The sequence below is a fragment of the Sminthopsis crassicaudata genome, chromosome 1, assembly GCF_048593235.1.
Source record: "Sminthopsis crassicaudata isolate SCR6 chromosome 1, ASM4859323v1, whole genome shotgun sequence".
NCBI classification, from domain to species: domain Eukaryota; kingdom Metazoa; phylum Chordata; class Mammalia; order Dasyuromorphia; family Dasyuridae; genus Sminthopsis; species Sminthopsis crassicaudata.
Genome location: NC_133617.1, coordinates 407061126 through 407087743, shown reverse-complemented (window position 1 = coordinate 407087743; position 26618 = coordinate 407061126). Strand labels below are relative to the sequence as shown.

General features: G+C 35.8%; 1 protein-coding gene and 1 long non-coding RNA gene across 4 annotated transcripts in view; one reads left to right on the top strand and one right to left on the bottom strand.

The window, feature by feature from the left end:
• LOC141549996 (uncharacterized) overlaps nt 1–20039 on the bottom strand; it is a 42992-nt gene extending 22953 nt beyond the window's left edge. The window contains exons 1-4 of one of the 2 annotated variants that reach the window (XR_012484480.1): nt 19643–20039; nt 14304–14435; nt 13935–14081; nt 11316–11423 (exon numbers count right to left, since the gene is read on the bottom strand). This is a non-coding gene — a long non-coding RNA (uncharacterized LOC141549996). Of the gene's footprint in view, nt 1–11315; nt 11424–13934; nt 14082–14303; nt 14436–19642 lie in introns of those variants that run through there. The other variant, XR_012484479.1, reaches the window with a different exon arrangement.
• Nucleotides 1–26618, top strand: part of PRUNE2 (prune homolog 2 with BCH domain) — a 226761-nt gene that overhangs the window by 121347 nt on the left and 78796 nt on the right. For both annotated transcript variants that reach the window (XM_074280101.1, XM_074280100.1), the window contains exons 4-6: nt 8796–8954; nt 9953–16325; nt 16985–17795. In XM_074280101.1, coding sequence (XP_074136202.1) covers nt 8796–8954; nt 9953–16325; nt 16985–17795 — 7343 coding nt within the window. The remainder of the gene's footprint in view (nt 1–8795; nt 8955–9952; nt 16326–16984; nt 17796–26618) is intronic.

Below are 26618 nucleotides of genomic sequence, written 5' to 3'. Positions count from 1 at the left end.
AATGGGTATTTGATCATTTTACCTTCATATGCTCATTAGGAGAATAAATAATGAAGATAATCAAGAAGATAATTGCAGAGATGTATCACACAGAGCATGTATTGCAGAGAATGTAGAGGAAGATGTTATTCATAGAACATAACTTGATAAGGTCAAGGCATAAAATAACTCAAGTTCAACAAATATCTATTAAACAACTGTCAGATCCAAGGGCCTGTGCTTGGCACTTATGATGCAAAAACATAAACAAAATAGCCCTTACCTTAAAAAGTTTAACCTTTTATCATATATTCTTACCCAGTGATTTCACTAAGAAAGTGAGAACAAGATGGACAACGAAAAAATATTGGAAATATTATCTGAATGAAAGTAGTCAAAGGTTTATAAACTACTATATATTATAAATTCTATTTATTTACTTATTTATAATTTTTGTTGGATATCCTTTGTTTTTACATCATCTTCATTTTTAAATATATCCCTTCTCAGCCCCTTATATTGCAAGCCATAATTAATTTTTTAAAGAAGAGAGTAAAAAGGTACTTGTCACAGTGATCAACAAATATTATTAAAAACAAAAACAATGAAATTGACCATGACTAAACAGAAAGGAAATGACTAACTATTAATGTAGGATCAATTAGTTTAGAGAAAAAGTCAAAATCAGTATCAAACTAGAAGAATGTCTATAGATGAGAAGACAACATGCCATTACAATAGCTTCAACCTGACATACTCAAAGTTACTTATCCTTATAAATTACAATTGGAATAAAAGCCAAAATTGGGATATAAGTTTATTTATGAAATCTTACAATGGAAGATTATGAAAGTTTATGAGCTTCATAAAACAGCAATGAACAGTGAAAAAGAAAATCTGTTTGCTGAAATCTTGATTTGAGATCCAATTAAGCAAGACTACCCAAAGATCATTTATACTGGAAGATATTAAATAAATAAAATTGGAACATATTTGCCAGTGTTCCTATAGTGATGTATATTTTTATCAACAATGTCATTGTTGATACTTCTCTTACTAAGTTATGTCTACATTAAAGTCTACAAAAGATTGCAAAAACTTTCATGTATTTATTCCATTTGTCTTCAAGTAGGAATGAATTGGTATGATCAATCCAATTTTATGGAATTGTGAAGATAGATTACAAAATATTCAAAACTGGTCAAAGGACATGTAAAGAATAAGTAATAGTTTGAACTTTTTTGCATAATGCATTCATTTTCTTATTGTAGCAGTGAGAGAGATTAACTGTTCTGGCTCCATACTTTCCCATTGAGATATAGTTATATATTACTCTGGCAACTTCATTTTGGTAGGGGCCCATATAGTTCAGTAGCAAGCACAGCAGGGACTCTCATTTACACCCATATAAATGCTGAGTTGGAAGGACTGCTCCACCATTGTAAGGCCCATCTTCAGGAACTTCTTAGGAAGATGGGGAAATGCAACAAAATAATATGAAAAACTCTAAGCATGTAGCAGAGCCCTTATAGTGTTTAATGATTGCTTATTGAATAAATAAAATTAGCTGAACCAAGATTTGTCTCTAGCACTTCTGACTCACATCCTTAGCTGTTTTGTTCATTTTATAGAGGAGGAGAAGTTTCACAGCTTTTCCTAGATATACAACACTAAGTGAAGTCAGTATTTAAATTCTAATTTTCTGATTAAACATCTAAGACTTTTCCCAGTATATCACATATTTTCTCTTTCTCTTTTGACTGGAAAGTTACAAAGATAATTTCCTTAGTGATTTTCATGAATCACAGAAGAAAATGGGTTTAAAAAATCTTAAAAGAAAATTAATGAACATTTAGTTCTTGTCTAAATTGTGAAATTCATAAAGTGATGGAAAATAAAAGCAATATCCCTTCTTCCTAAATACAGGACATGGTAGGACATCTTTGCCAATAGATTACTAAGTTCAATGCCTAGCAAAAAACTATTTACTATATTCCATGCAGCAGTTTAAGAGAATAGATCCATATTTCAAATGCAGAAGGAGAGAGGAAGCTGGAAAGGAAAAAAAAAATAAGACAAAGCAAACCCACACCATCACACCAACCTTTCTATTTTCTAAACATTTGACAAATGGAGTATTTTTTTACATTTCTAACTTAAGGGGGGAAGACACATTTTTGGACACATTTGAGCAGATTAATAAATAGTATTTGTATACATGTAACTAAAATAGTAATTTATCAGGTAGAAGGCAGATGGGGAGACTAAAATGCCAACCTGAATATACAGTTGTGTTGCACTGATGATGAACTGCTGTTTATTCAGGGACAGCCTAGCTTGGCATAAATAGAAGCACCATCCTAGCACATGACTGTGCTTTGCTAGAAGACAATAATAAATTATCTGCTATGCAAACAGCACCAGCATAAAGGAAGAGCAAACATGCAATGCTGGCCATGTTCCTCAACTCTCACTTCTCAGGTTTGCCTGTAGTGCAAATATAAATCTCGACATTTTCTTAGGGCCAGAAAAATATCATATGATTTGGACAGTTCTGTATGGGAAGAGAGAACACATTGGTTTCCTGGACATTTAATTTGGAATTTTTTTCAGACTCAAATAATGGGTTTCTTGCTCAGCACTGTGTGATTCATAGAAAGATGGAGTTTACCAGTATTCCATTTAATACTATGGTTACTTATATCATGAAATAAACTCTAAAGTTGTATCAAACTCAAATAGAAATAGATTCCTGCTGGTCAGATTTTGACTTAGAAAACCACAAATTAGTATCATCCAAGTTATGTTATAGTTTTATTTATTTTGTTAAACATTTCCAATTACATTTTGATCTGGTTTGGGCTGTGGCCTGAAACTTTGACAGCTCTGCTCTAAAAAACATCATAGAGAAAAATGGGGGATCTAAAATACTAGCTCATTAGCAAATGTATTGCTACATAAATACTTTACAGGATTACTATTAACACATAACAGAGTGAAAACCATCCTCTGGGTATAGATTAACAAAGACAAACTGGACTCTAGTAATGACAATTTCCCTGAATGTTGGTTTTGTGCTTGCTGGTCACATAAGCCTCTTTCTCTTAACTTGACAGCAGTATTCTGCACACAGTAAACACTTAATAAATGTTTTTGGAATGACTGAATGTTGAATTTTCTAGTCTGACATTTCATTATAAAGGTTCTTACTTGTGACCACATTGCTATGGGTTCTCTATCCCACTGTATAAAACTTTGGTACTTGTATTCATACAAATCCTCCACTGGAAAGGGGTAAAGTGCACTCTAATATTTTGGAAGTTTTTTGTACATCTTTTAGGATTTTATAGATGCCATTAAAACATAGAGTTTTTCATATTATTTTGTTGCATTTCCCCATCTTCCTAAGAAGTTCCTGAAGATGGACCTTACAATGGTGGAGCAGTCCTTCCAACTCAGCATTTATATGGGTATAAATGAGAGTCCCTGCTATGCTTGCTACTGAACTACATGGGCCCCTACCAAAATGAAGTTGCCAGAGTAATATTTAACTATATCTCAATGGGAAAGTATGGAGCCAGAACAGTTAATCTCTCCCACTGCTACAATAAGAAAATGAATGCATTATGCAAAAAAGTTCAAACTATTACTTATTCTTTACATGTCCCTTGCTTTCTCTAAGTGATTAGTCCATCCTTTTTTTTAAGTCATACATTTCTCTGATGACATTATACGATGACTTCTTTTTGCAGAATTCCTCTTCGTAAATTTTTAATTTACTCATTGCCACCATGTCCAGACCAAAGTCTGCAGTTGGGTATAATCTAGTGAATTTTTTAATGAATATAAATATTGTTAAATAGATAGATAAACAGACAGACAAAACAAATAGATGATAGATAAGTACATGGGATAGAGATAAGAGATAGAAATATAGAGCTATAGACAAAGAGACATAGTTACAGCTATAAATACAGATATATATATATATATATATATATATATATATATATATATATATATATATATATATTTCAATGTATGTAGAGACTAGATGTAGATGTAGTATGTCTATATTTACATCAATTTAATTATAGATATAGACAAAGATATAGATATAGATAGATTTAGATACAAATTCAGATGATATAGATACAGATATTATTAGTTATAGATACGGTTACAAATAGATAAAAATACAGATATACATATAGATGCAGATAGAAATAGATATATATTCAGATGTAGATTCAGTTAGATGTAGATCTAAATTTTGGAACAGACACTGGAGAAAAAATGATGAATCAGGTCTAGAACTGAAAATAAGGAGAATGGTATCTCAGAATTGTTTTAATTTATATTTCTCTAATCAAAAGTGATTTAGAGCATTTTTTCATTTGACTGTAGATATCTTTGACCATATTCAGATTCTTTGACCATTTTATCAGTTGGAGAAAGGCTCTTATTTTTATAAAATTGACTCAATTCCTTATTATATAAGAAATGAGACCTTTTCCAAAGAAACTTGCTATACATTTCCCTCCAATTTTCTGTTTACCTTCTAATTTTGGCTGTATTGATTTTGTGCAAAACCTTTTAAAATTTCATCTAATCAAAATTATCCATTTATATTTTCCATTATCCTTTCTATTATTTGGCCATAACTCTTCTCTTATTAATAGATCTCACAGGCAAAAATTTTCATGCTCCCCCTAATTTGTTTGTGATATCACTTTTTGTGTCTAAATCGTGAAACCATTCTAAATTTATTTTGATATACTATGTGAGATATTGATCTGTGTTTAGTTTCTACCAAACTGCTTTCTAGTTTTCCCAGAAATTTTGTTCAAAAAATGAGTTCTTACTCCAAAAAATTGGATTTGGGGATTATCAAACACTAAGTAAACTATAGTTTGCTATGTCTTTCCTTCTTTTCTGGTCAAATTCCTGGAAAAAGCCACCTTGCTTCACTTTCTCCACATTTCACTCACTTTTCATCTTCATGACATCTGGCTTCAGAAACTACCATTCAAGTGAAAACAGTTCTTTCCAAGGTTATCAGCAATCTTTTAACTACTAAGTCAGGTGGCCTTTTCTCTATTTTAGAAGTGAATTCTTGTTCAAGTACAATGAACTCCTTTGTTGGAATTCTCATAGACCCTGTAGTCCCTTCCACTTTTAAGGTTCTGTGAGTTTGTAAAGAAACATGATCTCTATTGTCCCTGTAAATTCTAAAATTTTCTATCTCTCATCATATGTCTATTCATTTTCTATTTCTAAAACTCTTAACTGACTTAGTGAGAAGAATTAGTGCTGAAATTTTTAATCTTTTTTTTTCTGTCAAATGATCAGTTTTAAACAATTTTTTTTACTAAAGTTTCCAAATAAACAGAGTGGGACAGAGTCTCGGGGAATGAGAAATGGAGTGTTAGTCAAATACCTTGGATTTTAACCTAATTCAAGCTCTGTCTCTGACTGTTTTATATAATATTCCTCATGTAATATGACCAGAACAAAGTAGTATGAAACTAGGCTCTATATAATATGCTTCTAGTACTATAGTGTAAAATCACATTAACTTATTTGACAGCCACATCTCACACTCCTTCTCCCTGTCCCCAATCCCTGCTCCCCTATTTTTTTCACTTACAGACTCCGGTATAGGTAGATCCATATATTGAGCATTTACCATCTTGTATGTGAGCAATTCTTAACTGTTTAATCTATAGAGATCTTTTAGAATCCCATTTTAAAAATTTTAACTTTTTATTAATCCTTTCCAATAACTGAAATCTAATTTCAGATTTTGAATGTTAAGAGAAAAGTCATATTAGATATTCCATCTAGGTTGTTCTTCTAGCAAGGAGGTGAAACTTTCATTCATTTCCATCTAATGGTTAAGCAACAAGTTTTAGAGAAAGGAAAAATCAATTGTTTTCTCCTTTTTTCTTTCTTTCCTTTCTTTTCTTCTTTTTTATATTTTTCTTTCTTCCTTTCCTTTATTTTTAATTTTTTCTTTCCTTCCTTTCTTCTTTTCTTCCTTTCTTCTTTTCTTCTTTTCTTCCTTCCTCCTTCCTTCCTTCCTTCCTTCCTTGCTTCCCTCCTTTCTTTCCTTTCTTGCTTTCCTCCTTTCTTTCTTCCTTTCTTTCTTTCCTCCTCTCTTTCTTTCTTCTTCCTGGCAATAAGTATTTATTAAATGTATGGTATCTGCTAGTTACTGTGTTTAGTTAGAATTGGGGATACAAAAACAGGCAAGAGATAGTTTCTGCCTTTGAGAGACTCACAATCTAAAAGAAGAGACAAATGTAAACAAGTATGTACAAATAAAGCTATTTGCTAAATAAATAAGAAATAATCCACAGAGAGAAGGTGTTCGAATTAAGAAGGAATGACTAGCTGGGTTGTTGTTGTTGTTGTTGTTTGTTGTTGTTGTTGTTGTTGTTGTTGTTGTTGTTGTTGTTTGTTTTTTATAAAAGGCAGCATTTTAGCAGGAACTTGAAGGAAACCAGAAAGGCCAAAAAGAAGACAGAAAGAGAGAGGCTATTGTGTTAGCACGAGGTACAGCCAGAGAAAATGCTTAAAGAAGAGACATGGAGTGGGACAGCAAGGATACCCATGTCATTCCATCAAAGAGTTCTTGGAAGAGGGGAAAGTGTAACAGATCAGAAAGCTGGGGGCAGAGAATGAGAGAGAAGAGGTCTGAAAGTCTTTGAGTTCCCAACTGAGGATTTTGTTTTTAGTCCTGGAAGTGATAAGGAAATGCTGGAATTTATGGACTAGGGAAGTACTAAGATTGAAATAGTACTTTAGGCAAATTGCTTGGCTAAATGGAAGATTGACTAGAGCAGGGTGAGATTCACAGCAGTTAGACTCATAAGAAATCTAGCAATTGTCCAAGTGTGAGGTGATGAGGGCCTCAACACATTGTTGGCAGTGTTTCTGAAAGGGAACAACATGATATTTGTCCACCAAAGAAAGACTGCTTACATGTTCTTAAGTCACATTCCTAGGTCTGTGAGCTGAGAGCTCCATAAACAATTGGGTTACTTCTAAGGTCTGCTCCTTGTTTGCTGGGTTCCAGTCTTCACTGTCATGGCTGGTACTGGACTGTGTTCCACTCTCACCCTGATGCAGCAGTTCTTTCCTGCTGACCTTCTAAATTTTCTTGGGCTGGAAAATTGTTTCACTTCATCCTTTTGTAGGTTCTGCTACTCTAGAATTTGTTGTAGAGCATTATTTAAAAATTTTTTGAAAGAGGTTTTGGGGAGAGCTTAGGTGCCTTTTCCCCACCCTTATGACTGCCCCTCTCCCTTCTTAGTTTCTTAGTGACAGAATATATATCAGGATTGTGGATGAGCTGATAGAAATAGAGACAAAATATTTATTATTTAATATTTGGGAAATAATTGGGACAGGTTAATATTTTAAATGTTATTTGCCTGAATTGTTGGTAATGATAATTAGTTTTTGCTATTGTTATATTTAAGAAATAACAATAGTAGCACTTTAGAATTATTGTCTTAGAAGGACTTCAGTTGATTTAACCTTGTCAGGTTTCATCAATGGCAACTTCCCCTCATTATCTGACTAATTCCTGAGAACTGTTGTACTGTTCAAAGTTTAGTGCATCCTCTTCTAAGGGATACTCTTTCAAATTCAAATAAGCCCACTCCATTGTGCAACTGGATGCTAGTATAGTTGATTGTACTCTCATTGTACTTAATAATTATTTGTTGAATTGGATTGTCAACATTTTCCAACATTTCAGGAAGGTAATCAGGACTCAGAAATGGAAGAGATTGATTTGTTTCTTAAACTAACCAGTAGATTACTTTAAAGGGTAATTGAGTATTTTCTATTTTGTTTATAGATTTCAAACTAGTTTAAATTAGTTTCAACAGGTTATTTAATAGTTTCCATGATCCTTCAATCTTTTTTTAAACATGGTATGTACAATGTCTAATTCAACACTAACTTCTGGCCTTGTTGAATCAGAGCTAAGCAATCATGTTCACCAGTACTAGGACTTTTCCTGAATCCTTTATTATCAGGGAAAGAAAGCAAAACCAGAATGAATTGCCTACTTCAACTGTGTAGCCAGAATAGTTTCCTTTTTCCTAGTTACTGACTGCAAATTAATTCTCTCCCTCAGTGTTTTGACAGCCATTTTCATGTCCTATATGTGCTTATGGAATTCCTTTAAACTCTGCATACTCTGCTTTAGCAGATATATCCTCTGGGCATTTTACATAAGAAGTATGGCTTTTCCTGAATGGCTCCATCCTATACCCCACCAAGCTTACCTCCATTTTAAATGTCTTTATAGCTGCACCACATTTTACTTAGAGACATCAATAACAGATAATCTTAATTATGTAGGAAAGAATTGTTTCTTTCATGGCAAAAGTAATGATTCCCAATCCTGACTTTATAGTTTCTCTTTTGTCTTAAGAAATGGTTTAAAGGGGCAGCTAGGTGGCACAGTAGATAGAGTACTTGCTATGGAGTTAAGAGGATCTGTGTTCAAATCCAGCCTCAGACACTTAACATTTCCTAGCTGTGTAATCCTGGGCAAATCATTTAACCCTAATTATCTTACAAAAAGAAAAAAAAAAGAATGGTATAAAGTTTTTAAAAATTATTGAGAGATAATAAATTTTAAAAGTTGAATATTTAATATTCATCATACAGTACTTTTTAGAATTAGACCAAATGATGTGTGTGTATATGTGTGTGTTGTGTGTATTTTACACCAGTCTACCCAGTCTCAAATTGGAAATTCCTCTGATAATGTCTACATTTTCTTTCTATTACAGGACTGCATATTTCATAGAAACATTGCCACTGACCTGAAGATTTTTACAGAAAAGTATGGTTTTGATGTACTCATTCTTTTGACCAGTTACTTATCAGATGAACAACAGACAAAACGTCAGATAGCTGTATATTCAGAGAATGTGGAATTGTGTAATCAGGTGAGCATCCTGCCACAGTAGTTTTATTGCTTTAAGGATATATTATAGAGGAGAGAGTTCTGCATTGGGGGCCCAAGGACCTGTGTTCAAATTCTACCTCTTCTACTTATTACTTGTGTTACCTTGGGAAAAATGCATACTCTTTCTGAATTCCAATTTTTTCATCTGTAAAACAAAGGATGACTAGATGATTTCTAAAATATATTCCATCTATAAATTAGTGATCCATAGATTCATGTTCATGGTTCATGTGGAAGATAAGCTTTTAACTTCTTACTAGAATTAGCAAAAGACAGTCCTATACTAGGCTTCAAAAGATGTCAGGCATTGGGGGTTAAAACAAGTCATTAAGGTATTGCCATGGATACAATTACTGGATCACTGTTCTGTTTATATTAGAATGTTAATGGATGCTACCAAAATCCTCAGACTAAGTAATAGTGTCTCTCTTATCATCTAATTCTTTGTAACTTTCTCTACCAAAATACCCTTCTATGGCCACCACCACTGCCCTATATGGTTGTTTCCCTATTAGAAAGAGTTGCTTTTGTTTTTGTATCACCACCATTTAGCACAATGATAAGTAAATAGTGAGTGCTTAATAAATGCTTTTTTATTTGTTCTTTGTATATGGCTTGAGCTTAGAGGGAGAAGTGGGTAGTGGAAGTAAATACAACACCTAGAGCCACTGTATTTCCAAAAGGAACAGTGCCTCTCTAAATACCCGAAAGTGGTACAATGGAAGTATTACAATCATTTCCCTGGGAGATCCTTGTACTCTCTGGTTTTGTTTTTGTTTTGTGCAATTCAGGTTTTTATGTGTAATCATTTGGAGACAGATGGATTGTGTTTCACTGAAGTGTGTCTTGGTTTTTAAGGTACTTTGTTTCACTTATCCTCTCCAGCCGGTGAAGTTAAGCAGATCTGAGATGAGTATGCTGCAAAGATGGTTGGGGTGAATGATTATGTTCATTTGAAATGTTGTGCTTTCCTGACAGATCTGTTGTGAACTGGAAGAGTCTCAGAATCCTTGCCTCGAGCTGGAGCCTTTTGAATGTGGCTGTGATGAGATCCTAGTCTATCAGCAGGAGGACCCTCTGGTTACTTCTGATCAACTGGTTCTCCTTGTCAAAGAAGTCATTAGCAGAAGGTGTTCAGAAATGGTCTCCAACAGTCGGACATCCTCCACCGAAGCTGTGGCTGGCAGTGCACCACTCTCTCAGGGGTCTTCTGGTATCATGGAATTGTATGGTTCTGATGTAGAACCACAACCCAGCTCTGTGAATTTCATAGAAAACCCTCAAGACCTCAATGGTTCCATCCCAGCTCAGGTGGATGTCAATGTAGACCTTGTGAGTCCTGATAGTGGGCTGGCAACCATTCGCAGTAGCCGGTCTTCCAAGGAGAGCTCAGTTTTCCTAAGTGATGACAGCCCAGTAGGAGAAGGTGCGGGGTCTCATCATAGCCTCCTCCCAGGGTTTGATTCCTATAGTCCCATTCCTGAAGGAGCTATAGCTGAAGAGCATAAACCACAGTCTGGAGAAGATGGTGAACACTTTGACCTTTTCAACTTTGATTCAGCACCCAATGTTTCTGTGCAATCCCAGTCATCTTCCCGTTCAGCTGACTATTCCCCAGCAGATGACTTCTTTCCCAACAGTGATTCATCAGAAGGACAGCCACCCACAGTGCCAAAGGGACTTGATGAAATGAATCTATTAGGGAGTGACATGGCTAATTACTCAACAGGTTTACTGATGACTGCGGCTGAAAAAGAAAATCTTCTGGAATTTGATGGGGAATTTGCCCAGAGGCAGGAAAGCCCTGGGGAACTCTCAGAAAGAACTTTGAGCCTCCCTGATTTTGTGGGAGATGACTCTCCTCCTTCTGAGAAGTTGAAAAATGTTGGGACAAGAGTCCCACCAACTCCAATGAACAGCTTTGTGGAAAGTTCGCCACTCACAGAAGACCCAACCCTGCTCTTCCCAGAAGACATGTTACAAAAAATAAATGACTTAGATCGCACAGGGTCTACTCAAACCCGCATGAGATGCAGCAGCTGGTGGGGTGGTTTAGAAGTCGACTCAAAAAATACTGCCCTATTGAACACTGACACTTGGAGTTCCAGTGAACCGGAGTCTGTCTTCCAGAGCCCCGAGTCCTGGAAAGATCATAAAGCAAGTCCCATTGATAGGAGGGCCTCAGATTCCATATATCAACAAAAGCAGTCCAAACATGGTGACTACTCAAAGCTGGGTCTCTGGGAGAGTCAATTTGAACAAGATTCAGTGGGTAACATTGGCACCGACCTCCAAAGTGAGGGCAATCCAGAACAACTGAAACTGCCTTCTGAGAAATCGCCTTTGTCTCACACTTCCCCTCAAGGTACATGCCACTTGATAGAAGACTTTGCCACTCCATGGCAACCCAGCTCATCTTCTGCAGTGGAAACAGATCCATGGGAAACTCCTGCAGATGATAGTGGGAGACAGGAGGATTCAGAGCCTTTCCCTGCCTGGACTAAATTTAGTAAAGAAGACAACACCAGTGCTCTAAAAAAGGCCTGGGATATGCATCAGATAGACAGAAATCTACCTCTCAAAAAGGACAATAATGACTGGGCTGTAACAAAAAGAGATTTTTCTTTTTCTGCAGAAGTCCCATCAGAGAATTTGCCCCAAACTTCAAACAACCAAGTGATTTCAGAAGCCTGGGATGAAAACAAAGGTGATCCCAACAATATCCACATTAAGTCTGAGAATCCCAATCTTGATTCTGATATTATATGGAATAATTCCAAGCTGCTTAGGGAAAATCAGGATGCATTCAATGGTTCTGAGATCAGGGAGAAATCATTTGAAAAGGTAAACACCTGGAATTTGTATGAAGCAAATGATAAGGAAGAAGCTCCAGCTCCTTGGGAAGATTCCTTCTTAGCGTATAGGTGCTCAGACTTCAGCACATCCAATGTAGGTGAAGATTTGGTTGCTTCTGAATTAGATACCAATTATTCTACATCAGACTCATATATATCACCTACATTTGTAGGGGAAGAGAAAGAAACCGAGGACAAAACTTTTGATCATGATGCTAACATAGCTACAGAAGAGATTTCACTGAATAAGTCAAATGATGCTGAAAATCTTCCTCAGCCTATGGAGCCAGCATCCTACAGAAATAGAATTAGCTCGGGCCCTGGGACCCTACAGATGTGGACAACACAAACACCAAATGATAACCAAATTGTTGATTCAGAAACAAATGTCCTTCCAAATCCACATAAAGGTTTGCTCAAGTTAGAATACCCAGATAGTAAAAATTTCTTGGCTGAGGATGATGCTGGAGAGAGTAGTCAATCTAGCTATGATGATCCTAGAATGATGCAGATATATAATGAAACAAACCGACAACTGACCCTTATGCATAGTGGTACAGAGCCCAGGCAAACAGCTCCTGAGAATGTTGACTTGTGGAATAGAGTTATCCTTGAGGACACACAGTCTACAGCAACTATTTCAGATCTAGATAATGATTTAGATTGGGATGACTGTAATGGGGGAATGGAGACTTCCAGAGAAGGACAAGCCCAAGGATATATGCATGAAGGTACAGAACCAGAAACTCGATTTTCAGTGAGACAGCTAGAACCATGGAGTGTTGAGAGTCAAGAAGACAGTCAAGTAGGATGGGAGCACCAGATGCTTTACAATGCCTCTGAAGAAGAAAAAGATGCCACTTTCAATGATTTCAATTCATCAGATGAGAAAAGTGGACAAAAAATCCCTAGCAATATTTGGGATACAGTCATGAAAGATGACGATGTGTCATCCTTAATATTACCTGATTCATCATCCATTGTGGATTCAGATGAAAACAAATCACCACAAGAAATTCTGAGCTCATCAGAAAACATCAAGGACAGCAACAACCCAGATAAGCTAGAAATCTTAGAATGTGATCAAAAAGAAGCATTTACACCTGTCACTCCTCTGGCTGAGTCTGTCATCCAGGAAACACAAGAAAGTACTTCAGTGAACAATGAAGGATTCTTTGCAACAAGTCCTGAGAACAAAAAACATTCTGATCATTCAGACATATGGCAGGATCATAGTTATAAACACAGTGAAGATGATTATAATATACAAGAAAATACTGATAAAGAATATTTCATTGAAGATGATACAATAAGTTCTGAAGTAGATAGTACTTCAGGAAGTTCAGGAAGAGAAGAAGGTAACCCAGAACTATACTCTCCTGTTGCATTTGAAAATCAAGGGACTCATAATGACTCTGTTAAAAGCAGCTCTCCTTCAGTTGAGTCTAGTCCCCACACTAATGAAATCTCAGAGGAGTTGGTGGAACTCCAGGGCAATACCACTAACCAAGAGACAAGTGATGCACAAGCAAGAGCTTCCACAAATTGTCTAAATACAAATAATGCCTGTGAAAAGCATTTTGTGGATCAGGGAAATTCAATTGACCCTGCTAATACTTTATCTATTGAGAATCAAGATGTAACAGATCATTCATTATCTGAAATGAACCTTGAGAAAAATGAGACATATAAAATTTCAGCTTTGGAAAGTGGATCCACAGAGAATATAAATAAGGTACCTCTTCTTAATCCCCAGAATCATGACATTTGGAATGAATGTGTAGGTGATGACTCTCAATCCAATGGAACAAGTCTTGAAATAAATGAAGAGCATGAAATGAAAAATATTAAGAATCATTTTGCTATAGGAGATTTTCAAAAGGGAAATGGTGAGGATGATATTGTGTCCAGTGAATATACACATTCAAGCGCATCAAGCCCTGACTTAAATGATCTATCTGCTGCTATGCCCAACTTGAGTGATATGAAGACTACAAACTATCAGCAAAAGAATCAAGATGAAGGGAGCACAAGGAATAACGAAGACTATAAACTTGTTACCACTGATGATCACTCAGAAATGGTGCCTGAAACAGGAGACTTACAAGGGGAAATGATGGATGAGTTCCAAAAGGTTGTCAATCACAAAGTCCCTAAAATTTTAGATATCTGGAATGACCAAGTGGAGGATGATGATTCCCTCTCTTCTTTATCAAGTCCTGATGAAGGCAACACTCCTCAAAATTCAGGATCTGAGGAAAGAAGTTCAGCAGTTAGCCATTACGAAAAAAATGAGCATGAAATTCCTGAAACTTCACTCAATAATGATACTAAGTCCATTACAACAAGCTCAGGGATTCATAGCAGCCCTAACTGTCAAGATAAATTGGAGAAAGAAGTTCATTTGGTCACTTCCCAAGCAGTTTTGCGGAAGGATTCTAGGATATGGAATATATTTAATGAAAAAAATGTACCTTTGACCATAGTTGGCCATGAAAGTCAGGAATTTTCTGAATATAGAGATTCCTGGGACACAACCAAAGGTGAAAGTCAAGAAACTCCATCCTATGAAGATCAAAGTAGTCCTGATAATTGGAATTTCTCACCTATAAACAAAAATGATGAACAATCAACTGGATTTAGTGAGGAAACAAAATGCTGTCCAGGGACATTGAAGATTAAAGATTTAACTGAGGAGGCATCATTGCAAATGTCTCCTAAAAATGAATCAGAAGTAAAGCATAAATCCGAAGTGGAAACTCTTGGATTTTCAACCGAGAGAGCAGACTGGTGTAACACCTTGTCTCCCAAAACGAGTCCTGAAGAGATGAAACCTTCTGATTCAGATGGTGTTTTAGAAGAGACCTCTTTTGAAGACCAAAAGGTAGATCCATGGGATATACCCATTCAGGGTAATCTTGAATCCAAAGAAGCATTTTGTGTTGAAAACCAACCACCGTTTCAAGGTAACAATGAGGTAAACTATGAACCACCTTGGGATATTCAACCGACTCAAATGGCCTCAGATTCTGTTCAGATGGAACAGTTTGATGAATTTGATCCAAGTCAAGAAGGAAAGGATTTTAAAAAGCAAATTTTCATATCAGCTGCTGCTTCTGAGTTTGTGCCTGAGAGCCATACACAAGAACAGTGTCAAAACAGAGTGTTACCTGTTTTGGATCAGCTAGACTCAGAAATTACTCATGAAAATGTTCCCATTGCCATTAGCCCTAACTCTCAAGTGACAAATAAGTCCAGCCCTGGATGGAGTAGTTCTCCACTTGGTAGGATGCCTCAAGGTACATTTGTCCCAGATATTTTGCATGACAATTTCCAAGAAGACAGACAAATTATATCATCCCTGCCTGATCTGTGGACTGATGCTACACAACCACTCAGCCTGAAAGTAGATGGTGAAAATCCAGACATATTGAATCACTGTGACCAGGACAGCAACTCCCAGTCTTCCACCAGTCCTGATGTCTGTCATGAATATGACATGAAGGAAGAGAATGGGCAGCATCTTGCCCAAGCTTTAGGCAGCCCTGGAGGGGAAATTAGTGAGTTTTATCTCACTGAATCAGAGGGGACTGAAAAAACTGCTTTAGTACCTAGACAGAAATTTGTCATTCACAATATGGAAATGCATTCTGAAAAACAATTTTCCTTGCATCCAAACAATGAACAATCAAATGTTGACAGATTAGATTTTTCAGTCTTTCCCAGATCTTCTTCTGAACCTTCTGAACTGGTTGGTGACAATGATGCAAACTTAGGAGAAGTTAAAAGTGAAACCATCCTAGAAAAACCATCCGTTTTGGACCCAGTAAAAATGGAGGATTTGACTGTTGAAAACATGGGAGCCTATGCCATCCTGAGTCCCCAGGCATCAATTACTGTTGATTTGAACAGTGCTCGTATAACAGATGATATCTTTCGTGCAAGTCAAGAAGATACAAATGTCTTGATTAAGACTGGGCATGTTTTAACTGGTGAGGAACCAGAAGGCAACACTGAGATCCTAACAGCCACGAACCCTTTCTATGACAGAAGTGAGGCTATTATAGGACACAATTTCAATGATGCAATGAACATTTCAGATGGAACAATGAAGGATATGAAAAAATCACCATTAGAAGAGCACAACTCTGAAAATTCTATGGGAAGACAATCTGTCTGTCTCTCAGCAGCCTCTTGGGATGATTTTGAAGATAGTTCAATGGTTACAAATTTTGACGAAAGAGCAATAAAAGAGCCTGAGCACTTCCATTATGGTAATGAGGCTCTCCTGGAGGAGACTTCCACCAAATATCCACTTATGCCATATACACCTCCCTTTGATTTGTCATTCCTCACAGAGGTACCCCAAAACTCCAGGCATGAGAAGGAAGTGTTCTCAGCTGAGGAACAGTCTTCTGACAGTGAAATGGAAGAATTACTGTTCCCTGCACCAATGTCCAGAAAATATAACACAAGCCATTCAGAGGAAACAGACGGTAAGACCAGGCACCAGTTGCTTGAATTATATATACAGGAAGATCCTGAGCCAACATCCTTGCCATTAGAATCTGGTTCCAATCTTGGGTCAGCTCTTTCTTCCAATGAAGTAGAATCACATAATTCTGATTCACCAGCAGGTGGAGACATGAGACCACCTTATGGTAAGACATGTTGCCTTAACTAACAAAACATGGCTTTCCTGGAATGATTTAAGAGACTGCATGTGTGGGATTCATCCTTCCTTCTCCCCCCTTCCCCAACAGTTTGCAAAAACGTGGAGATAAGAAATGAGTGTCATATATGGAAAACAGAGGGTCAGTTTGAAAGAATCAATGTCATGAGGTTCTGAGTTTAAAATGCATGTTGAATGAAGCACAAAAGACTAAACTTTATACAGTCTTGCCAAATAAGCAGTCTCTATAATTAAAATAGCTTGTAATGATTATTCCCAATAACACATATAGAAATAGTAACAAAATAAGTCACTAAAATTTTTAAAAATTGAATTTTAGAAAAAAATATATATATACATATATATATATATATATATATAAATTTTAGAGGGATCTTTTGAAATAGGAAAGTTACAGAATACACCTAACCAAAATGTCTTTGCCCCTTCCCTTTTACCCCCCTCTTCTTTATTCATATGTAGGTGTCATCCAAAACCCACTAAACTTTGAAGTAGAATTTGTTTCTAACAAGGATTCTGAACTAAGAACAGGAAATAAGGAAGATCTATGCATGGAGATGAATGAGGACCCCAGTGCACTACAAATGGATTATATTCTTGTTGACCATGAAGAAAACTTTGAGAGGAAAGTTGCCCCTGAACCAAAGGAAAGTGAATCTGAATTACAAGAAGTCAATGTTAGGTCAGAAGAAATGGATCTTTCAGGAGCGTTTTCAGCATGCTCTCAGGGGATATTTCAGTCAGTTGGAATAAATGAATGGAAAGGCCAGTCTACAGGAGGACCTTTAATAGAGAGTGATTCTTACATTGTGCCTTCAAAACTGGAAGATGAAAGAAGACCTCCAGAAAGCCCTGGGCAAGACCCAAGTTGGATGGTCTTAGGCCAAAGTGAGGTTTACAGTCCATTACCCGAAGAGAGTTCTAGACAGACAGAGACAGTGGACCTAGGGTCTGGACATTCCATTATGCATGTAGATCAGAGACTGGGAGAAGCTGAACAGACTGAGGTCTGTACAGAGACAATGAAAAATAGTTCTCATGAATCTTCAAGAATGGAGAAGTCCTCTTACCGAGGCAGCCTGGCAAAGAAGAATAAAAATAAGAGCTCAAGTGAGGTGGATGGAGATGCTCTTTTGCTAAAGGTGGTTGCCCATGATAATGAATGGGAAATGCTTTCACCACAGCTTTCTGAAGGTAGCATGGCCCCAGAAAAGGAAATGGAGGAGGAAACAGAGTTTCTTGACTCTGCACCAAGAGAACCAAAACCAAGAGGGTAAGAGAAAATTCATATTATACCCCAATCACTCAACCCCCCATTTTATTAACATTTTAATAGCATAATAATAAATAATTAATTTAATAATAATAATAATATATTAATTTTCAAAAAGAAGTAGACCCTTCAAATTATAGGCCAGTGAACTTGATGATCATTTGTCAAAATTTTTGAATGTATTATTAATAAGAGAAATTTAAAAAGGAAACAATAACTATAATGCTTTTGTTAATAATAGCAATTGCATATTTAGTAATAAGTTTATTTTATTTATTTTTTTCTGAGGCTGGGATTAAGTGACTTGCCCAGGGTCACACAGCTAGGAAGTGTTAAGTGTCTGAGACCAGATTTGAACTAGGGTCCTCCTGAATTCAAGGCTAGTGCTAGGTGACTTAAATATTCTCAAATTGGGGGCAGCTAGGTGGCACAGTGGATAGAACACCAGCCCTGAATTCAGGAGGACCTGAGTTCAAATCTGGTCTCAGACACTTAATATTTCCATGCTGTGTGACCCTGGGCAAGTCAATTCAGGGCTGGTGCTCTATCCACTGTGCCACCTAGCTGCCCCTGTAATAGCTGTTTATTAATGATAATAACAATAAATAATACTACCTAGCATTTGTGTAACTCCTATGTACCATGTGCTGGACACTATGCTAAAGGCTTTACTAATATCTCATTTTGTTATCATAGCAACACAGGCAGGTAGATGACATTATTATTCTCATTTTATAGTTGAGGAAACTAAGACAAACAGAAGTTAAATGACTTGCCAAGGTTCATAGAACTAGTAAGTATCTGAGACCAGATTTAAACTCAGGACTTTTCCTAGGTCTAGCACTCTATTGCACCATTAATAAATAACACCAGACTCACTTTATTTCCATTTCTATGTTATTAAATTGAAAAGGGAAGAAATGCCACAAAAATAGTATTCCTAGATTTCATCAAGATCTTTTTGAAGATAAGAAGAGGAAGAGATGTGGGACTGGACAATAGTGCAGTTAGGTGGATTTGGATTTGAAATTCATAGACTGGACAATTCAAAGAGATGATTTGGGGGTTAGTATTAAACCAGAGGATATGTCCTGGGGATATGTCTTTGGCTTTGTCCTAGTCAAAATTTCCATGAATTATTTAAATAAACTCATAGCAAGCCATCCTATAGAGGCAGCTAGATGGCCATAGAGGATAAAGCACTGACCTTGGAGTCAAAGATTCTGCCTAAGACACCTACCAGAATCATTTACCATCTTGTAAATTCAACTTCTCCCACAGAGAATATCTTGGGGTTTTTTGTTTTGTTTTTGTTTTTTGTTTGTTTTTTGCTGAGGCAATGGGGATTAAGTGACTTGCCCAGGGTCACACAGCTAGGAAGTGTTAAGTGTCTGAGGGCAGATTTGAAATCAGGTCCTCTTGACTTCAGAGCTGGTACTCTATCCACCTAGCTGCCTCTCCACAAAGGTATTGTTAAGAACAAATAAGGTGCCATATAAAAACTTTACAATATTTAAAGTGTGGTTTACATTAGCTATTAATATTGTTAAATTTATAGATGACAAGAATTTGAGAGGGGTATGTTAGATGACAGAGTCAGAATCTTAATTTATTTCAATGGGCTAGAATAATTGGTTGCATCTCTTAAGGAAAGATTTAATAATTCTAAAGTTCTATACTTAGGCATATCAACTTAAGATATGCATATTAAGGTTCTACTCTACTTATATGTTCAGAAATATATGCTGACTTGTAGCTTAAACAGATAAACCAATTCCCTCCAAATCCTCATAATACCCAAATGGTTATTACTCTTAAATCTGCTCACTGAAATACTGTTCTAGCACCTGAATATCCATGAATGGTCATAGCAGGGAAAGATCCTGATGCTTTTCTTGTAGTCCCGAGAGAACAGGAAGCCAGTCGCTTAAGCTGGGTATAGCTATAAGGCTATTTTGGCTGGGCTCCCAGTTGCCAGTTCCCCAACAGGTCATAGGCTGGACCAAAGTAGACTGGGTCACTGCCCATTCCTCTAACACTAAAATTCTATGAAGTGCATGTGATTTAAGACTATTAGTAACTCCCCGTGTTTTTATCTAGAAGTAGTCATCATCATATGTATTCAGAAACTTTATATGATTAAGTTAAATTTTGATCTTTCAAAAAGGAATAGGACCCCTTTTCATTTCCAGTCAAATCCTTCCCCATTGCTTAAATCATTTCTCCGTAGTAATGCACCACCCTAAGTGTCTGAGTGAGGATTGTGGAGAATAGTTTGAGTAGATTTAAGATGTGGAATGAGCAAATTCCTCTCCTGGGAGGGAGAGAATTCTTTCCTCATTTGGGAGGGAATTGGCTGAGCAACCAAAAGGAAAAAACATAAAAATTCTCATGTACTGAAGCTCAGGAATCTATCTTAATGAGTTAAAGGTATAGCTCTTACATACTCATCAACATGTCAGCATCTTCACTTTTCTAGACATTTTCTTTGTTATCCTGATCTTTCTTGCCTCTTGTTAAGCTATTTTGTTCCTTGGAGATCCTCAATCTCTCTCTTACTGTAAAAGTAGCAGCAGATGGAGCTCAGCAGCCTTACTGGTAGGGTTACACCCTCTTTCTTGGAAACAAGACAGTTTTTAGTTGAATGAGCAATTGTTTGAGCTCCTGTTCATTCAGGCACCTGCCCCTGAAATCTAACATTGACACCATTAAAAATGGCACAGACACTTTAATTATAAATTTATGTTTTCTTTTAATTATAAATGCCCACACTAAGATATTGCTGGAAAAGTAAATAAAGGTAATAAAATTCTTATCTCAGACACATAAGGACTGAACTTCATGCTTAATCAATCTAACATATATTTATCAAATTCCTACTCAATATGATCAATTATACTTGATGGTGAATAATATTAAAATTTGTAAAACAGGATTCTTGCCTTCAAGGAACTTACCATCTGATTTTAAAAAAGAGAAAAGATATCACAAGGTAGTCATGGTTGAATACCAAAATGGTATAGATAGTAAGTGGAGTTAAAAAAGAGGGAGAGGTTTACAGAGGGTCAAAGTAGTTCAGGAAAGCTTTATAAAAAGTGGTGCCATTTGAATGTGATATGGAAAGGAGGATGGCATTTAGAATGGCAGAGAAGAGAGACTTCTGTGCAAGGCTATAGTATGAGCAAGAACATATGGAGAGATAGAAAATATGTTTAACATATAAAAATAAGTAACAAAACTTGAGAATCTAAAATTCAAAATCAGATTTCACCAAAAAAATATTTTGGAAAACAATAGTCTAGATTTTCAAATTTTTATCTTAGAAAGCAGCATGTCCTCTCCTCTCTTCTATCAGCCTTCTTTCAGTTGTATTCTTTCTGACTCTCCTAATGGAACATACTATTGCTATGACAGTCTGAAAGTTTCTGCCCCCTCACCCCCACATTCATGGCAGATCTCAACATATGCAAGTAACCAGAAAGAAACAGACAGAAAGAAGTAGAAACCTTTGATTTCCTTACTAGATACACATGAAAATTCATGTGAAAATAATTTGTCAATTCATCATTTCTTGAAATGAGACAAATTTTTTTTCAAAGGAAAACTATCTCATTAAGAAAGGAAAATTGGGTAAACAGAATGCTCAGTACTTTGTTCCTTAGGATTTTTTAAATTACTGTTTCAATGGTAATTTATACACACACGTTTGTGTGTGTGTGTGTGTGTGTGTGTGTGTGTGTGTGTATACATATATAAATATATATTGGAGTCTGTAGTCTGGGGGGGAGGGAGAGGGAGGACAGAGAAGGACTTGAAGGATTCAAATGAAGCACTATACACAAAGCATACGTAGGCAGAACAATTTTTATTTTTTGTCTTGATAAGATGTGGTAAGAGGGAAAAAATTATCCTGTGCCCTCATATAGCTCCCATTTTGTGATCTTTTGGGAAAATTCTCATTGTGATAAGAAACTGTATCAGGGGAAGCTTTGAAATAAAGTATTTAAAATTAAGTTGAACCTTAAATTTGTTATCAATTTTTTGTATAAAGTGAGTGATTCTATATTAAATTAAAAATTAAATAATCTTGAGGTTCAGGGAATTTTACTGCTGGCATATTTCCAGCATCCAACTAGAGAAAGATGTTATTCTGACCTTCCTGTCCTATCAGACCTTTGTTCATTCTTTCGATTTTTTTTTTTAACATTAATCATTCTTGGCTTATTTTCACATATGACAGGCCCTACAAAAAGTCCTTTTATTTTCTGTGAGTGACACACATAATATGCCATTAGCTCTTCCTGCATTTTTCATGAGGCCCTCTAAATTTCAAGCTTATTATTTCTCAGAACTAGTGGAGACAGTCATTTATGGTCATGTTTCAAGAGTCATTATGCTAAGGCTCTCTGCTCTGTAGATTTCATAAATCCAAATAAAAAATTCTTTTCAATTTCTCCCTTACTTAAAAGACGGGGAATTATGGAGGAAAATCCACCCATATGAATACGCAATCTAATTTTTAGAATTGGTATTTTTTTCAATTCAATATATATGTATGTATATACACATGCTTACATGTATATAGATAGATATATACACATGTATATGTACACATATACATATGTGTGTATATTGCATATGTGTGTATACACTTTAATAGGGCAATATAACCCATGAAAGTACATTGAAAACCAGTAGGATGTGGGAAAGGTTATTAAGGGGTCCTGGAAGAGAAAAAAAGTCTAGAGACTCAGGACAGAGCCCAGAGAGGAATGGAATAGATATGGCTTGTCTGAATACCTTCCTTAAAATGGAGGCTCCAGGAGGAACTGATCAATCAAAAAGGGGGCCATAGGGATAGAGTGATTTTCCAGAGTAAGGAGACTCCCAGGGAGAGGCTGCATATGGGCAGACAACTCCATTCATATGTACAGGTAAAAGACTTAAAGTCCTTAAGCACTTATTTTGGATTTTTCTGAGTATTTGGGAATGTGATAGGAGGGCATCTTTGGTGAAGACATAGGCAGGGTACATTCTGTGAATGATGTTCTACAGCAGGTCACAGCTTTACAAGTATACATTTAACTGTAAGGTAGTAAGGATAGAAGTTCAGAGAATGATAGATCTAAAATTAGAAAAGATCTAGAAGAAAAGGCACATGTGGATGGTAATCTGTACATTGGAGGATATATAAAGAGTTATGTAGATCATTGATATGTGGAAATTAAGTAAATCAATTGATGAAGCAGCTTGAGAAAGCTGCACACAAAAGTTAACATGATTCAGTCAAGGAACCGGTTAAGCATCAAACTAAGGGACTTTTATGCTAGAAAATGTAATTGTTAAGATGAATGACATTGATTCACACAATGTCATTGGTATTTTCATTCCATTTTCATTGTCCTCTGGTTCTAAGAGATATGAGTAGTTTTCTTGAAATATGGTCTCTCTATTTATGTAGTCATGGTTTTCAGGTCATTCTGAGAGTCTCTCTCCTAGACTTGTCTTCTGGGTTTTTTGTTTGTTTGTTTTTTAATCTTTTTGATTTTGTTTTAATGTGTCTTTTTAAAAAATAATAGTTTTTTTCTTTTCAAAATATATGCAAAGATAGTTTTCAACATTCACCCTTGCAAAACCTTGTGTTCCAAACTTTTCTCCCTCCTTTCCTTCCACTCTCTCCCCTAGAGAGCAATAATTCCATATACATTAAACATGTGCAATACGTCTATATATATTTCTGCATTTATCATGCTGCACAAGAAAAATATCAAAAAGGGGGGAAAAAAGAAAGAAAACAAAAAACAAGCAAACAACCACAAAAAAGGTGAAAATCCTGTGTTGTGATTCACATTCAGTCCCCATAGTCCTTCTTCTGGATGCAGATGTCTTTCTCCATCACAAGAATCACCTCACTGTTGAAAAGAGCCAACTCCATCACAATTGAGCATCACATAATCTTCTTGTTATGTACAATGTTCTCTTAGTTCTGCTCACTTCACTTAGGATCAGTTCATGTAAGTCTCTTCAGCCTTCTGAATCATCCTGAATTCAGCCTTCTGAAAGCATCCTTGTTTTAATGTTTCTTGTTGTGTTGTGACGTCACTGCTTTCTATTTCACCCATTCTAATTTTCAGTGATTTCAGTTATTGGATAGAGTTGGCTGCTGTTTTAGACTATTAATTTGTCTTGTCATTTTTTTCTCTAGCTGTCATTTTATTTAACAACTTTTCTTGTATCTTTTGTTTCATTTAATATTTTCCATAGTCAAGACATCCTTTTCTCTGGGGACTTCTGAAATTATTTTCTTCTTTTGGATTTAGCTCTTGGGTTTCTATCAGTCCATATCATTGCATTATAGTTAGTATTTCTTGTGTTTTTCATATCTCCAGCTTCGGTTTCTAGACTGGGACTCTGGGTTTAGTGTCTCATTCTCTTAGTAGGCTTTGCTTAGTTCTGACTTTGGTGGCTAAACTTCAGCCTGCCCTCTGTCCTATGCTTTTAGTCAGTCTCCTGGTGGTTAGAATTAAGTTTTGGTTTGTCTCTTTCCTTCTTTCCTTGCTCAGTTTTGAATCCAAAGTTGTCAATATCTCTTACTGTGACCCAAATAGTATCCCATCAAATGTCACAGGATACATTGCAGGATCTCAGGTTTTGCTTCCCAGATTCTATTCTAGCTATTTCTCCTATTGCAGTCCATTCTTTAAGATCAAAGTGATCTTAAAGAACAGAGCTGAACATCCTTAATCAATAAACTTCATTGGCTCCCTGTCACTTCCAGGATCAAATTTAAACTCCTCAGCTTTACATTTGAAGCCCTTAATATCATGTTTCCCTACCACTGTGCAGTCTCCCTTTATTCTCCTCTCCACCTCTTACATGTACTTTGTTAGTCAGTCATATTGTCCTCCTTACTGAGGACTTTACATCTCTTTAATGAAGTTTTACTGACTATGCCCATACCTGAAATTCACACCCCCTTTTCCCATTTCCTTGGCTTCCTTCAAGTCCCAGTTAAAAATCCATCATTTACAAGAAGGTTTTTCTTATCCCTTAAATACTGGTGTCTTCCCTTTATTGATTACCTCCAATTTGTCATATATATGTATATTATATATGTGTGTGTGTATATATATATATATATATAGAGAGAGAGAGAGAGAGTATACCTTGATGTATTAACTCCTAAATATTTACTGAATTTTCATTTTGAATGACTTTTCCCTTTCTATTATTTCTTCTGTACCTTTTTCATTGATATGATTTTGATGTTTAATTTGTGTACTTTTAATTTATTCTTAGCATTGAAACTATATGACATTGGTAATAGTAAACAAAAACTTATGGGTCAATAATGGCTCATAAACTTTAGACATGATAAATTTTGTAGAAATAGTTTGCCTGGATTTTGTAAGATATTTATCAAAATGTCTCATGACGCATTTGTGAAATGCTTTTTCTTCTAACTTCTGAAGAAAAGAAATAAAAAAAGGAAAAGGAAAAGGAATACATAATTAAGAAAAAAGGAAATTGTATTTCTGATTTGGAGGGAGTTTAAAGTAATAAAGTGAGCCATGGATTACATTTTGAGAGGAGAAATTTGAAAGAAGTGAAGGAAAATTGGATAGAGAATATTCTCTAAGTCTCGACATTGGTCCAAATTCTTTTTTAGATTGGAAGAGGATTAGGACTTGGTAGGACTTTTAAGGAAAATTTTTAAATGATTAAAGATGATCAAAATAGTTAGGAATTAAAATTTTAAAAGCAGACTCAGAAAAAAAATGAGAAAGTAATAGGCATGATAAGGCAAATTTGTAAAAAAAAAAAAGTGGAACAATTAGAAAGCAAAGTAAATTTACATTATGGAGACTTGTGGAAGAAGCAAATTGATGAAAAACATAATTGGTGAAGAATGAAAGGGATACAAACTATGGTTGTGGTGGTTTTTATACTAAGGAAAAATAGGTAAGTAAAGGCTTGTCAAATTATTAGGAGGTGATAATCAGGTAAAATAATTTAAATAAGAATGTTTTTTAAATGGCTAAAATTATCAATCTATATGGAGAATAATGAAATTTACATAATGGCTTACATCAAACATGTATTCTTTGAATTTCTGATACCGTTGGAAGAATGATATTTGTGTTGTGAGTATAGACTGATCATTTCCCTCCTAGAAAGGAAAGTGAAGAAATTTTAAAGATGCTTCTCCATACTCAGGTTATTAGTGACAGTAAAGTATTATAGAAAGAAATAGAAGTATGGCATCGATGGAAGCAAAAAGAAGGATCTCAGGTAGAGGAAGGGAGACTTGGATATTGAGCTGTTGTAAAGTGCAGAAGTATCCACAGAGGAGAAAGGAAAGGAAGAGAATAACTATATTTTTAGAGTTTTAAAGACATTTAAGATTCTTCCTTCAGAGGATAAGCTGGATATTCTAAGAAGGAAGCTGCTGCTTGATATGCAGAGAATTATATAATAGTGTTATCAAGGCTTTAAGGTGAGAGGTTGCCCAGTAATAGTACTTGGTGATTCTCTGCTCCGGGCTTCTGAAATACCTATTTGTCCACCTGAGAATAAAAAAAGAAATAGAGCCCTTGTCTTCTTGGGACATATGTCTAAGACATAGCAGAGAACCTACCAAGATTAGTGAAAACAGATGACTAGACTCTACTTCTGGTAATTCATGTGGACTCAAATGATATTGCCAGAAGGACCGAAATAGTAATTATTAATAATTATCAAGTCTTTGGAAAGAAACTTAAAGTGATTGAGGTATAAGTTTCCTTTTCTCCACCGTTGCTCTTTAAAAGCCAAGGTCAAAGA